The sequence below is a fragment of the Macrobrachium nipponense genome, chromosome 4 (assembly GCF_015104395.2).
Source record: "Macrobrachium nipponense isolate FS-2020 chromosome 4, ASM1510439v2, whole genome shotgun sequence".
Classification (NCBI taxonomy): domain Eukaryota; kingdom Metazoa; phylum Arthropoda; class Malacostraca; order Decapoda; family Palaemonidae; genus Macrobrachium; species Macrobrachium nipponense.
Window position 1 is genome coordinate 135,750,828 of NC_061100.1, and position 16,116 is coordinate 135,766,943.

At 36.2% G+C, this 16,116-nt stretch overlaps 1 protein-coding gene across 1 annotated transcript; it reads right to left on the reverse strand.

Annotated features, from left to right (window-relative positions):
* Positions 1-6,318: 6,318 nt before the first annotated feature.
* On the reverse strand, positions 6,319-14,756 carry LOC135211742 (integumentary mucin C.1-like). The gene is made up of 6 exons (XM_064244981.1): positions 14,596-14,756; positions 14,190-14,418; positions 11,559-11,621; positions 10,801-10,941; positions 7,708-7,836; positions 6,319-6,994 (listed from the first exon to the last, which is right to left on the reverse strand). Exons 1-6 carry the CDS (start codon positions 14,659-14,661, stop codon positions 6,675-6,677), a joined length of 948 nt encoding a protein of 315 aa, XP_064101051.1. The 5' UTR covers positions 14,662-14,756; the 3' UTR covers positions 6,319-6,674.
* Between the last annotated feature and the right edge of the window lie 1,360 nt (positions 14,757-16,116).

The window sequence follows — 16,116 nt, forward strand, 5'->3', positions numbered from 1 at the left end:
TTGAAGAGACAGGTATTAGAGAGGAAGAGCCTTGACATCCGGAAAGTTCGAGAGTGGATGAATTGCTCAGGGTGACTCTGTGACTCTTCTGTGCAGGTGTTTGGAAGGTCTCGTAGTGCATAAGTGTTGTGGCAAACTTTCATTCATGAATGAGGCAGAGACCATTGCATTTTTTGTTTTATGACACAACCCTTTGTTAAGCTAAACACACACACACACACACACACATATATATATATATGTGTGTGTGTGTATACATGTATAACTGAATCACGAAAGTTTGGAACGTGATAAATCCATAAATAAAGGTATAAGCCACGAAGGAAAAATAAACAACGGAGATTCTGCAAGATCTTTCGACGTTCAACGTCCTTTACTCTGCTGAGTAAAGGACGTTGAACGTCGAAAGATCTTGCAGAAACGCCGTTGTTTATTTTTTCTTTCGTGGCTTATACCTTTATTTATGTATATATATATACATATATATGTACATGTATATGCGTGTACGTAATATATATATATATATATATATATATATATATATATATATATATATGTATAATATATATGTTAAGTGACGTTCGTGAGCAAATATATCTTAAATAAATTCCTATTAACATATTAATAAAAAAAAATCCCAAACAACATACTCTACTGTCTTTGTTTCCATCAACAACAACGCACCAACAGACGAGCAGCATTGAATTCAAGGCTGTTGTATTCGTTACTGTAGCTAAACCTAATAACGAATGCAAGAGTCTAATCAACTGCACTAAAGGAAAAATGCTGTCGCTCAGTGCTTACTTGTCATCAAGGTTATACTACTCATTAGTCCCTTAGATATTGCTGGAATGAGAGTAACGAAGGTAATTTAGATAATCTAAGGATCTAAGGAAAGGGGTTATAGTTATCTTTAAGCGTAGAGGAAGTCATTGGAAAACGTACGCAAGGAAGAAAAGAGATTGTAGAATATGCAAATTACAGAATTAATCATCCGGTAGGGGAGGACATTCATTCGTCTCTCCCGCAGGTTATTATGACCCAGAAGACTGACGAGAAACTGGATGGCGATGTTTCTTTGTGTTACACTAGTTTTGTTCGTCCTTCTCTCTCTCTCCTCGAGTGTCGTATGAGTTCCTGTGGGATTGCGACCTCATCAAATGACAACACCAGCTGTAAAGAAGGGAGTTCTCCTCCTCTTGGAAACATCCCGGCCAAGGTAATGGTAAAGGAAAACAATATTCCTTTTACACAACGAATCCACAAGCCAGAGGTGGTTACAAAGGAGTGACTGGAGCAAGGCATAGTTCTGAGTGTCAACTCTTGTCACTCCATACTTACAGGTTATTTCACCCCGGCTGAGAAGACTCTCAAGTCCAAAAGAAATATCTTATTCTTTATAAAATTAGACACTCATAAAATCTAGTTTACTTTAAAAGGATATGACACACAAGATCTAATGATCAAGGCAAGGAAAATTTTTAAAAATACAAGATTTATGATGACGCCTCTCCGTCACAATCTCTGTCACTTCAGGTGGGTCCTGGTCAGTTCTACAATCAGCGGGCCACGAAACGTCAGGCACGGTTCTGAACTGTTGTTTTATCTCCCAAATGAAAATCATCTCGATAAAACAAAAATAAAATAAAGCCAACCTTAAAAAAAAAAAAAAAAAAAAAAAAAAAAAAAAGAACTTACGCCCTCCGTGAAATTGAGTGTGTTCCAAGAAAGTTGAAGGAAGCCAATAATAATTCATATAATTATTTGCAAGTTAATTTAAAAGTTAGGGGAAGGCAGCAGAAGAGTACGTACAAAGAATTAGATAGAGGAATCTTGGAAAAAAGGGCCTTAATTTCCAGGAACGAGCGAGAACACGGAAGATAATAAGGTCTAATACCCAATTCACCATACCTGGGGAGCAACATACACTTAAGGTAATTACAATTGACTAGTGCTTCGTCACAGCACTTGTCAGTAATAATTCCCTTGGGTGTGAGTTATTCCCGAGGTAAAGAGAATTGGATATCAAACGATATTTGTGGCTTAATATTTGTTAATATAAAAAAAACGTCACGGTGTATGTGACAAAAAATACTACATACACGTACATAAGTGTATACACACACACACGCACACACACACACACACACACACACACACATATATAACCACTCTTCTTACTCACTAAAGATAGAGGATCCTCTCGAGTCTGGAGCTACCTGAAGAATGTTGCGTACAGTGTTCAATGGCGAGACGAACTGCTTTCAAGATTCTGATCATGCGCACTGAAGTTATACGCGCATGTGCAGATACGTCAGTAATTACAATGTTTTCAGTCTTTGATAATTGGTGTGGTTAATTGATTATTAATGAAAAGTCGAATAGTTGCTTGAAGTTTCAAGTTTTGTGGCTTTAAAAGGAATTACTAAAGGTCTAGGATGTCTTTTCACGTAACAAGATAAAGTGAACAGTTCGCCGTCAGTTAATATAAAGAATGAAAGAAAATAAAGAATTATTCACAGTACGACCAGATAGTATCTCGTCTTAGTTAACAAAGACACAGAGAAGTATACTATTCGTTGAACAATCTTTAAGACACAAAAATAGAACTAGCAGAAAAGTATGTTGCCTGCAAATATACAAGACTGGATGACCTGAAGGATTTAGTGACTAGGCCTTACGGTTTCTGAACTGTCAACAAGCTTCCTTTGCGACACTAACACCATCTAAAATATCAGGGAAAATTGCTATTGAAAGAGAAGAGGAAGCAGAATTCAATTTTGCTTTCATTCATCAATTCATTCATTCACTGAATGACTCACTCATCCCTGTGGGTTTTAGCCTTGATTGTTACACAACGTAGATCATCCCAGACCACTTGAAGTCTGTTGCATGTTTTAGTCTTAGTTTCTTTCAAGGAAAGATTTACGTTCGACCCTTTTTCCTTCATTGCTATACGTGGATGACTCCCCTCCCTGTCCCAGCAAAGACAGAAGCCGCTCACAGGAGCGTCATTTGTCGGGAGGCTGGGGCGGCACTTGCCTATGACCCTCCATGACTTGGTTTGCAACCCCCAGCCTTTAAAATAATAATAATACCTGTAAAATTCACTCCTATGAACTCTATGCAGCTCTTAGATGGCTTCAAAACGCTCCAAAATAAGCACCAATTTCCACAAATTTCACGGGGTGCCCTTACTGCACTCCCCTACCCCTAGCTGGTAGGGCTCGCTTCGTTCCCCACCCCACCCATGCAGTAAGTTCCGACCCTTCGCCCGCCATTCTCAATCACTAACCCCCCTCCAACGGAAATCTGAAATGGCGCCATAGGCTACTCAGTGAACGATTTGGCTTGCTTCCTCGGACTCGAACTTGCCTCCCTGGGGAATCGGACTAAGTCATCCTCTCTGCCTGGGATCTCGAAGTTGCTAGGGACATTTCGAACTTCATTCTCTCCCTGGGTACTAGGACTGTTGCTCTCCTAGCGCTACAGGGGAATCAAACTGATGCGAACTCGAATCACAACGTTACCATCTTAACCAAAAGGGCCACCTAACAAGGTACGAGACTGATTTTAACTATTAGTATTATTATTCTGAAGTTTAACCCTATTCATATGGAACAAGCCCACAGGGGCCAGTGACTTGAAATTCTAGCTTCCAAAGAATATGGTGTTCATTCGAAAGAAGCAACAAAAGGTAAAAGGAAATAGAGAAGGAGGAGGAGATCAGTTAGTAGAAAAATAGAAAAATTAACAAATTAGAAAATTAACAGAAATGTAAGTAAAATATCAAAACAAAAGTTGAGTTCTATTAGAGTAATAATGCATTGTATCTAAATTCTCCCCGTTGAACGCAGTTTAATTATCGGGTAGAAATGACCTTGAATCTATAAGTCATTTGCTTAAAGTTCGCCCTAAATAAGACAGAGGACCAATTAACTAAATAACCTCAAAAAGTTAGAAGGCTTTAATGCGAGGAGTGCTTCTAATTTTGGTCATTTTCCAAGAAATACTTTTTTTCGAACTGGTTGCATTTCAAAATTTATTTTTCACTCTCTCTCTGTCTCTCTCTCTCTCTGTCTCTCTCTCATATCGTAAATATATATATATATATATATATATTATATATATATATATATATATATACATATACATATATATATATATATATATATATATATATATATATATATATATATATATATATATATATGAATCATGAAAGCTTGGAATAAATGGATATTGTGTCATCTGCTTCGGAATTCCTGCCCTTGATTTGGATGTGAAAATATATATATATATATATATAATATATATATATATATATATATATATATATATATACTATATACATATATATACATATATACATATATATAAATGAGTATATTTCTTTTTTATATCTCTCTCTCTCTCTCTCTCTCTCTCTCTCTCTCTCTCTCTCTCTCTCTATATATATATATATATATATATATATATTATATATATATAATATATGTATATACATATATATATGACTATTTCTCTTTCTCCCTCTCTCTCTCTCTCATATATAGTATATATATATATATATATATATATATATATATATATATATATATATATATATATATATATGTGTGTGTGTGTGTGTGTGTGTGTGTGTGTGTGTGAGTGATGTGTGTGTGTGTGTGCGATCGAGTTAAAATTCTCAATGTAATTAAAGAATGCATTATTTTCATCCAATTCCTCAAAAGGGACAGGTAATTAGCTCAGCCACCAACATCCGACAGGTTAATTGAGCTGGATTAATTTACGACGTCCATCACACTTGTTAGGTACAGAATATCTGACGACATTTGTAAATTACTTCTTTTAGCTTTTAAACCTTTCGGTTCTCGACATTTCCAATTTCACAACAGGGGTAAAACGATTTGTATAGCAGTCATATCAAGTAAATACAGGAATATAATTCCCTCGTGCGCTTTCTTAATACGTATCCGTGGATGCAATGTTTCATTAAATGTTGCGTAGAAGTACAAAGATATGTCAAAATCGAAATAAATTTTCGCTTTTAAAATCCTTATTGGCTGTATATGACAGGATCCTCATAAGTAATAAGGCTAGGAATTATTAATCTAATGTAATATACGAGTATATATTATATATATATATATATATATATATATATATATATATATATATATATATATATATATGAATACTTATCACATCACCGTGATTCATATAAATCATTCGAGCCACAAATGTCCTTTAATATCTAATTCGCTACCTCGGAATTGATATATTTTCATATATGTACCGAAGGGAAATTTTTAGTAGATAATAATTTCGTACCCCCATGGGGGACATTTGTGGCTTGAATGATTTATATGAATCACGATGTGATTAGTATTCATAACAAGGCTACGTTGGTCAAACGCTCGAATCGGCTAGCATGGTTGAGGGGGTTTCATATCGATTCTAATTACGAAAACATCGAGATCGACGATGATTTGTAATGGTCAGAATCGATATAACCTTATAGCCTCTCTGCTGGCCGAGTCGATAGCGTCACTGTCCGTTTCTGATTTCGTTTCCCGTCCACTGGACGGTGGTTCGATCCCATGGGGGGACGAAATTATTATCAACTAAAAATTCCCCTTCGGTACAGTTATGAAAATATATCAATTCCGAGGTAGAGTGAATTAGATATTAAAGGACATTTGTGGCTCGAATGATATATATATATATATATATATATATATATATATATATATATATAATACATGAAATTGTAATAGCCACAACAATGACCTCTTATCTTCTCAGATTCTTTGCTCTTTTTTGGATACGCTTGTAACTACTACAAAGCCTTGCGCTCCAATTTCATGATGTCCGGTAGCGACTTTTTCTCGGTCAGGTCGGCAAGGTGACCTTGTCGTGATTATGGTATTACGGGTTCGTTTCCCGGTACCTGACATCATGATTTCTTCAAATTTCGTTGAAGTTGAGAGCACAAGGCTTTGTACTTACAAGCTTATCTAAAAAAGAGAAAAGAATTTGAGAAGTTAAGAGGGCATTGTGGCTATTACAATTTCACATGTATCTGGTAAAAATGGCCAGTAGATTCTGCATATATATCATTTATTTATGAAGTTTACTTTAATATTTTCATGAAGTGATCCGTGACTTCAACGTTCTTTTAGGAAAATATTACTGGAACGCTCTTAATAACGATCTGGAAAGATCGTTGACAGGTGTTCGACCTATCGATAGTCCATATTGACTGGTCCTCGTTGTTGACATATATAGGAATTGGAAAAAAAAAACGCCAAATTTGGGGATGCTTATTTATTCACACAACAAAGGACAACGTTTATGCGCATGCGCAAACACACACACGCGCACAGACGTACATAACCCCTTCAGGTTTTCGGAAAATATTAAGAAGTGACTGCTAGTCCCATGCCTTGTTCAAGGGCTTATGCACAGACGGCACCTAGCATTTATGGATGGTTACCCATCCAAGTCGCAGCCACACTCAAACTTGCTTACCTGGAGTTTGTGTGTGTGTATGTATGGGTTATTTTGTTGGCATATAATGCAGGAATCCAACAAACAAACAAATAAACGAACTCAGTGAAACCTCCATTGATTTTCTTCTGGTGAAATACAGTTCCTTTCCGTCCTTCTCAAGCCGCCGCTGTTGTTGTAGGGCTCTTAGTTGTTGTTATAGCCTTAGTTGTTGTTTTAGTTGTTGCCGCTGCTGTTGTCGTAGTTGTGGGCGCTTTTGTAGTTGTGGTCGGAGCTTTCGTCGTGGTTGTTGGCACAGGCGTTGTTGTCACTGTTGTGGTCTTTGCGATGGTTGTGGTTGTTGTAGGAACAGGTGTTGTTGTAGTTGTGGTGGGAGAAGGCGTCGTTGTTGTTGCTTCGGTGGTTGTTGGCGGCTCGGTTGTTGTTGTCGGAGGCTTTTTTGTGGTTGTAATAGATGCTGTAGTTGTTTTCACTTGAGCTGTAGAATACAGAACGAGAGCATTGACAGAATGTCTAAAATTCACATTTTTATTTGTTACCGACTTAAATATCTCCGTCCCAAATCATCTTTGTATTTTACTGATGTCAGAAAATGACTCGGTAATGATTTGTAAGTAAACTGAAAGCAAGAGCACTTATTAATTAAAAAAAAAAAGTATAAAGAAAATCACACTTCAAAGTCCACGAAAATAGCACAGGTAAAGTGGCAAAGTGGGTTTCTTTCCATCACATATTAATAATTCACACAAAAAAAAAAAAAAATATTACCGAAAGATGCAACGTTACTGAAAACTGTAAAATAAAATGTTGAATAATTCAGAGAAAATTAAAGACGGGTTCTTGGACGTACTGGAACAATGTTTGATGTTAGCCAGAGACGAATGATGCAGAAAATGCAAGGGCATTCAACGTGCTGCAAATGAGACCCCTTTGGGGAGACTTAGTACGTGAGGTTCTTTTAAACAGCAGCTTCCATTTATAATCAACAGTTTGAGCTTAATCCTAACACTGGATGTTGTGTGTCAGTATTATATATATATATATATATATATATATATATATATATATATATATATATATATATATATATATATATATATGCATTTATGCATATTCCGTGATTCCAAAAAGTGCGGATTGCATGACTCCAAATTATTTACTTTTCGAATTTCCCAAACTCAAATAACTTACGGAGGCAACAGACGCAATGGCGACTTCCTTTGGCCCAGTTCTTCTTCTTCTTTCCTTTGCATTTATCCCACTTGAACTGGACTTTGCCTTTCGCCTTTTTACACTTCTTCTTCGTTTTACATTTTTGCTCTGAGGGAGAGAAAGCCAATCATGGAGTGAGCAATATATTAGTAATTTTAGCAATCAATTACATAGATTAGGTTGTTATCAATAGTTTTCAGGCGGTGAATTGTAAAAATCAGTTTGGGTACGTATGCCAATCATACATATTATTATTATTATTATTATTATTATTATTATTATTATTATTATTATTATTATTATTATTATTATTATTATTATTGGAAAAGTAAATTCACAATAGTATGTCTGTTTGATTTTGTTATTTAAAGTATAAGGCAGAAAGTTTTCGATAACCTGCAGGGTCCTCCTTTCTGCTTTATATTTTAAATAACAAAATAAACAGACATACTATTGTCGATTTATTTTTCCATTTGATTGACTCATGTGATTATGAGTGTTCTTTGAATAATAATAATAATAATAATATTATTATTATTAAGAAATTCACAGTCTCGTAAAAACAAATTGTTAAAAAATATCCACAATTACGTATATAATAAAAATATATTTCTATGTAAAAATAGAACAAAGACTTTCGAACACTTGAACGGTGTTCCTCATCAGCGATGAGGAACACCGTTCAGGTGTGCGAAAGTCTTTACTATTCTATTTTTACATAGAAATATATTTTTAATATATAATTTTGTGGATATTTTTAAAACATTATTATCATTGTTATTATCATTATTATTATTATTATTTTGTCTATCACAGTCCTCCAATTCGACTGGGTAGTATTTATAATGTGGGGTTCCGGGTTGCATCCTGCCTCCTTAGGAGTCCATCACTTTCCTTACTATGTGTGCCGTTCCTAGCTACTTCAGCCTCTAGTTTTTCCAGATTCCTTTTCAGGGATCTTGGGATCGTGCCTAGTGTTTCTATGATTATGGGTACAATTTCCACTGGCATATCCCACATCCTTCTTATTTCTATTTTCAGGTCGTGATACTTATCCGTTTTATCCCTCTCTTTCTCTTAAAATCTGGTGTCCCATGGTATTGCGACAACAATGAGTGATGCTTTCTTCCTGATTTTGTCAATCAACGTCACGTCTGGTCTTTTTGCACGTATCACCCTATCTGTTCTGATACCATAGTCCCAAAGGATCTTTGCCTGATCGTTTTCTATCACTCCTTCAGGTTGGTGCTCGTACCACTTATTACTGCAAGGTAGCTGGTGTTTCTTGCACAGGCTCCAGTGTAGGGCTTTTGCTACTGAATCATGCCTCTTTTTGTACTGGTTCACTGCAAGTGCCGGACATTCGCTTGCTATGTGGTTTATGGTTTCATTTTTCGTATTGCACTTCCTACATATGAGAGAGATATTATTCCCATCTATCGTTCTTTGAACATATCTGGTTCTTAGGGCCTGATCCTGTGCCGCTGTTATCATTCCTTCAGTTTCCTTCTTGAGCTCTCCCCTTAGTAGCCATTGCCAAGTGTCATCGCTGGCTAGTTCTTTAGTCTGTCTCATGTATTGTCCGTGCATTGGTTTGTTGTGCCATTCCTCTGTTCTGCTTGTCATTCTCCTGCCTCTGTATATTTGTGGGTCTTCGTCTACTTTTATCAGTCCTTCTTCCCATGCACTCTTGAGCCACTGTCTTCACTGGTTTTCAGATATTGCCCAGTGCTCTGTTGTCGATGTTGACGCAGTCCTCTATGCTTAATAGTCCCCTCCCTCCTTTCTTTCGTGTTATGTATAGTCTGTCCGTATTTGCTCTTGGGTGTAGTTCTTTGTGTATTGTCATATGTTTCCTGGTTTTCTGATCTATGCTGCGAAGTTCTGCCTTCGTCCATTCCACTACTCCTGCGCTGTATCTGATTACTGGCACTGCCCATGTGTTTATGGCTTTTATCATATCTCCGGCGTTGAATTTTGACTTGAGTATCGCCTTGAGTCTCTGCATATATTCTTTCCTGATCGTGTCCTTCATCTCTTGGTGTTTTATATCCCTTCCTTCCATTATTCCCAGGTATTTGTATCCCGTTTCATCTGTGTTTGATGTTGTTCCCATCTGGTAGCTTTATCCCTTCAGTCCTTGTTACTTTATTATTATTATTATTATTATTATTATTATTATTATTATTATTATTATTATTATTATTATTATTATTATTATTATTATTCAGATGAAACAAGCCAACAGGGCCAATGACTCGAAATTCAAGCTTCCAAATTATTTGGTGATCATTAGCAAGAAGTAACAGAAGTTAATAAGAAATACAGACAGAAGAGGTCATTTATTAAAAAAGAAAAAGTAAGTTAACAAATGAATAAATAAATAGATAAAATGTCAGTAAATAATTGAAATAAAAAGATCATTCTTTTAGGGAAATCCAGGTAAATGTGTCACATATAAAAACGTCACAGGAAAGAAAGTCATAATAATCTTTCCTAGATAGTGACCCGCAAGAGTTTTAACCCGGTATATATCCACGTACCCAACTTTGAGGCCTGTTTAGTTCAAGCCCGAATTGGGGATTTCAGTATAAACATAAATAAAAGGCTTTGAATGTCATAAAGTCTATGAACCCCAAGAAATATTGTCCATTTTTCCTCTGTGACTTTATTCCCGACCATCATTAACGAGTACTCACTGACAACGAACCTCAGTATTCATTCGTATATCTTACCTTCTATTTTCTCAAGTACTTTTCATAAACACATCTTCGTGGCTCTGCATGACTTTAAGAACATATGTTAGAGGCTGTTGGCTTTTTGTTTCATCAGATATCTTCTCTAAATCCTGATTCCACCAGACTTTATTGCCTCTCATTTAGTCTTCCAAATATCGTCAAAGTTTGGTATAACAGTAATGACTCTCTCTCTCTCTCTCTCGCTCTCTCTCTCTCTCTCTCTCTCTCACACACACACACACACACACACATACAAGCACACAAACACTTTCACACATGCGTACACAGACGATTAGCATCTCCTTTCAGTTCCAATTGTTCTGTTAATACTCACTCTTTGGTATGCAGCAAAAGCAACTCCTTCCTTTGCAGTATCCTTTCTTGGCCTTAATTTTGACTTCCTTCTTCTGACAACCGGTATTTTTTTTCTGACAATTGCCTCCAAGTTTAGTGCATTTAGACTTCGTCTTACAAACTGTCAGGAGAGTGGAGAAGTGCAGTAGTAATATAATAAACAAATAATAAGAGAGAAAGCTTTACGAATAAATCTCGTTAAGATCAAACAAGTTCGTCCAAATCTTTTTTCTTTCTACTTTGAGCTTTTCAAATTTGACCTTTCCACTGCTAGTTTCTCTCTCTCTCTCTCTCTCTCTCTCTCTCTCTCTCTCTCTCTCTCTCTCTCTCTCTCTCTCTCTCTCAGTTGGTTTGTGAATGTTAACCTCTGTCGTCATTTAGATAATCTGATATAAACTCTAATTCCAGCTCTTTCACCTCAAGAGAGTTTGGAGTTTTTAGGTACGAATTAATGAAGTCAAATTAGAAGGTGAAATCGTAACTTTAGTAATAACGAAACATTACTGAGCTCTCTTGATATAACTGATGACTGTCACTAGTTTTTAAAAATGTTCAAAGAAATTTTCGTTTACTGACGCTAAAAGATGTGTAACGGACATTCAAACGACGAAAAGAAAGTTAAGCCTGGTGCTTCGGTAATTAGTTAAAAAGATATCTATTAAAAATTGATTTGTCTTTAATCAGGAGGGTCATCTATAGTAGAATAAAGTAAAGTATAAAACTAAAAAGCAAACTCACCACGTTTGACCGCTACGCTGCCACCTTTTCTCGCCTGAACAGCAGAGGGCTTAAAAGGCTTATCTGAAAAGGATTCATTATTCATTATCTAGAGAACGTTTTAATTCACATAATTTCCCATACGGTCCACACAATGCTTTATACAGCTCTGGTAAATGATGGCAAAAAAATGTATTCGTGAAACACAATGCTTTACTATAAAGTCCTGTTTAACCTTTGACCTGTATGACCTGTAAGCATCACCTTAGTCTATCCTCACTCTGCAAGTTCCTGATTTTGTTAGTCATGCATGACAAATATGTAGAGCTAAGAAATCGCGTTTGGCCATAGTTTTAGACGTGTCTCTGATTAGAGAGAGAGAGAGAGAGAGAGAGAGAGAGAACGGGCAGACAAGCGTTGAAGAACGAATATATATATATATATATATGCATTAAGCTACAAACATCTTTTAATATCCAGTTCGCTCTACCTCGGAATTAATATATTTTCATATATATTAACCGAAGAGAATTTTTTAGTTGATAATAATTTCGTCCTCTGTGGATTCGAACCAGTACACAGGGAAGAAATAACCGACTCGGTATCGTGACTGAAGTTCTGATTTCTCCTCTGTGTGCTGGTTCGAATCCACGAGAGGACGACATTATTATCAACTAAAAAATTCTCCTTCGGTTAACTATATAAAAATATATTAATTTCGAGGTAGGGCGAACTGGATACAGGGTGATGTGATAAAAAACTGTATATATATATATATATATATATATATATATATATATATATATATATATATATATATATCGAGCTACAAATGTCCTTTAATATCTAATTCGCTCTACCTCGGAATTAATATATTGTCATATATGTTTAGCCGAAGAGAAATTTTTTTTTTTTTTTTCGATCATAGAATTGCCGGCCGACGGGCACGAACCATCGACATCTTCAATTCCAGGACTGGCAGTGAAGCCTTAGCCGTCGGCCGGCAATTATATTACCGAAAAAAAATAAAAATCCCTTTCGGTTAAACATATATGAAAATATATTAATTCCGAGGTAGAGCGAACTAGATATTAAAGGACATTTGTTGCTCGATATATGTATATGAGTCACGGTAATGTGATATGACTTATATATAATATATATATATATATATATATATATATATATATATATATATATATATATAGTATATATATATATATATTTGTGTGTGTGTTTGAGCGTTCTATTTTACGTTAAGTAAGAATGTCTATACACTTTGCAGATCGTTTTCACAAAAGCTCAAGTAGAATTTGAAATAAAAAAAAATTTTTAAGATCGATTGTAATCATTTATCATGAATCTTATGAAAAAATATTTATGGCATACATGTAAAGGTTAAGCCAGCGTTGTTATAAATGATATTGTAACATATTCTCTACAGAAACTTCGGTGACGAAGCAAAATACCGAACTATCGAAAATATATGCTTTGTCCTTTAATGACCCGACCTGCTTTCCCCTGTGGGACCCATTAGGCTTATGGGGACCTTGACCCTCTGCGTCCCCTGAGTGAGGATTAGAACTGATGCTCATCCTTGCCCAGAAAAGGAGAGAGAGAGAGAGAGAGAGAGAGAGAGAGAGAGAGAGAGAGAGAGAGAGAGAGAGAGAGAGAGAGAGAGAGAGAGAGAGAGTTTATAAACTCGATACGTATCTCATTTACACGTACTGGATTCATTCAGTCCAGAATAAAATCAGAGAGTGAGAGAGAGAGAGAGAGAGACAGAGACAGAGACAGAGAGAGATAGTTCATAAAAGCCATATCCCATTTCCACGTACTGGATTCATTCAGTCCAGTGTAAAATTCATAGAGAGAGAGAGAGAGAGAGAGAGAGAGAGAGAGAGAGAGAGAGAGAGAGAGAGTTCATGAAAGCGATATCTCATTTTCACGCACTGGATTCATTCAGTCCAGTATAAAATCAGAGAGAGAGAGAGAGAGAGAGAGAGAGAGAGAGAGAGAGAGATAGCGCGGAATTCTGGCCAAGGAGATTCACGCCTTTGTTTCCGCAATCAGTAATGATAATGATGAGGATTATCTGGACCCTCAGAAAAAGGTAAAGAACAGTGAATACTTTCCGCATATAATCTGAGATATAAACTGTATGGACACATGTTAATACGATCAGCATTTCAATAAACTTTGAGTACCTCTTAAATGTGATATCTCTAGAAAGGGCTTCTGAAAGAGAAATTGATTTACAGCAAAAATGTGATCATCGGCTAGAAATGAAAAATCTATAATATAAAACACTAGAAAAAAAAACAAAAAAAAAACACCGCGTACATAGATGCACATATAAAAAGTAGTTTGTAATCGATTTTACATGTGATATTCTTAGACTTTCAAATATCACAACCACAAATATCCCGTTAAATTACTTAAAAGTAACTCAGACGCAAAGGTAATTATAGGCTGATTATGACCTGGAATACAGCCTCCGTCATTTTGCAATTAGTACTAAGGAGACTGACTTATCCAATCAGCCATTGTTCTTTATAGCCAAATAGTAAGTCACTGTCACTACTGTACCAGTACTGATTAAAATCGAATCTTGGCTGAAGTTTCTTTGAAGAAAAAATAACACCCACTTACCCTTCTTCACCTTAGCAGGTGTTTTTTGAGGTCTTTTCGCGTTCTTCTTTATTATACCATTCTTTCGTTTTGGACTTTTTGCAGACTTCGCCGAATCCTTAGAGCCTCCTTTGACTCCCTCCCTGCAACAGACTTCTCCTTCTCGTTTACAGGTCATCTCTGTCAGGGTCTTCCCTTGACACAGAGTCACGCACCGACCTCCGTTCTTGGCGCATTTTTCCGATATTTTCTGAATGAGTATTCAACTATTTAACCATAAATACTAACTATGAATATTATCATCTAACTATGAATATTATCATTATTTTATCATATATTATTTACATACACATATGTGTATATATAAGATTTTATTATCGTGTCAACTTGATAAAGAGCTTCAAGTCAGAACTATACGGAAACTCACCTCAGCTGAAGCCGTTATGGCCAACAAACTTATAGTAAGGAGAAGAAGAACAGCAATCCACCGCATTGTCAACACCTCTTCCACCACGGCGAGTCGTCACAAAGGCCAATCCCTTCTGTAGACTACTACCACCAAGACCGGGAAGAGAATTAACCTTTGTGGAAAAAGAATAGCCTTTATACTGAATGTGCATCGGCCTTTTATATATGGTATTCCAGGGTATGTGTGTCACGTGTGTGTGGTACAAACACTTGTGCTGGACAATCTGTGCAAGTGGCCAGCCCACATACAAACTTACAATCACCAAAAACCTAGTTTAACAATGCTGTTCGATGTTTATTCTGAATTTCCGCAACTTATATTTAATTTGAGTATAAATAGTAAATTACTGTAGAATGACAGTGGCAATAAACAAGACAGACTTTTTGGATATGCCTTTTCAGTAAGCATTTAATTCTAACAGGAAATATATATGAAGAGACAATAGTCATTACAGATTCAATGATATACAGTAGAAAGCTTATCGACAAGGTGAAGGAGATCAAGAAGTAAAGAGGTCTTCGTAGGGTAATAAAAACAACACAAGAATCACGTGAATGTGGTTAAAAGACTTCAGTAATAACATCAATAATAATATTAATAATATGATGATTAAAAAAAAGAAATCCAATCGCGTATAAGTTTTTCGACGTCAAAACACTTCACTCGTTGGGCAATCTCGAACCTTCTTGCTCCTGTCGTGTAACTGTCAATTCTTGACCCAAAACTAGACAAGGGACCGGAAATGGACGAACCCTTGTCGCGAATTGTATCCCAAACTTCGATAAGAGGTGAATTCTGTCGTTGTTTCATCGCATTTCTACAAAGGTCTGTACGTGAAGCTTTTTTCCTGTAGAACAGTTTGCAGTTAATCGATGAACACCCGATACGTCGCTTGTTGATAGCGCGATGTTTGTTAGATGCTGAACTTATCTTCAACTCTCTCTCTCTCTCTCTCTCAGTTCTTTGTCTTTTATTTCCGATTTAATTCTTTATATTTGATTGCGAACTAAACCATGTGTCCTTGGTACTCACTATTACTCATATACATGATGATTCTCTCTCTCTCTCTCTCTGTACTGTTTTCAGTTTTCGTTTAACTTTTTTTTTCCTGATTCAGATTCTAAACTGTGTCCCTGCTATTCTCCATTACTCATATATCTACAGAATAATCGCGGCCCTAACCCCCCACCCCCCTTCTCTCTCTCTCTCATTACCTTACCTAAAGGAAATAAAATATAATTATTTCTTGGCCCTCTTCCTTCATTACAGAGTTTTCTCAAATTTTATGTATGGGGTTTATTGAACGTGAAATTCATATATTGTCGATGTCAACGTGAATTATGGGGAAGGGAATTAAAGTAGGAAAACCGTAGACTAAACCCATAATTTGTCCCCGTAGCGCGCGAGGGAGGTGCCGTCAGTGGCCCTCCTGCGGTGCACTGTAGGCATTACTTAAGGTTCTTTGCAGCGTCCCTTGGC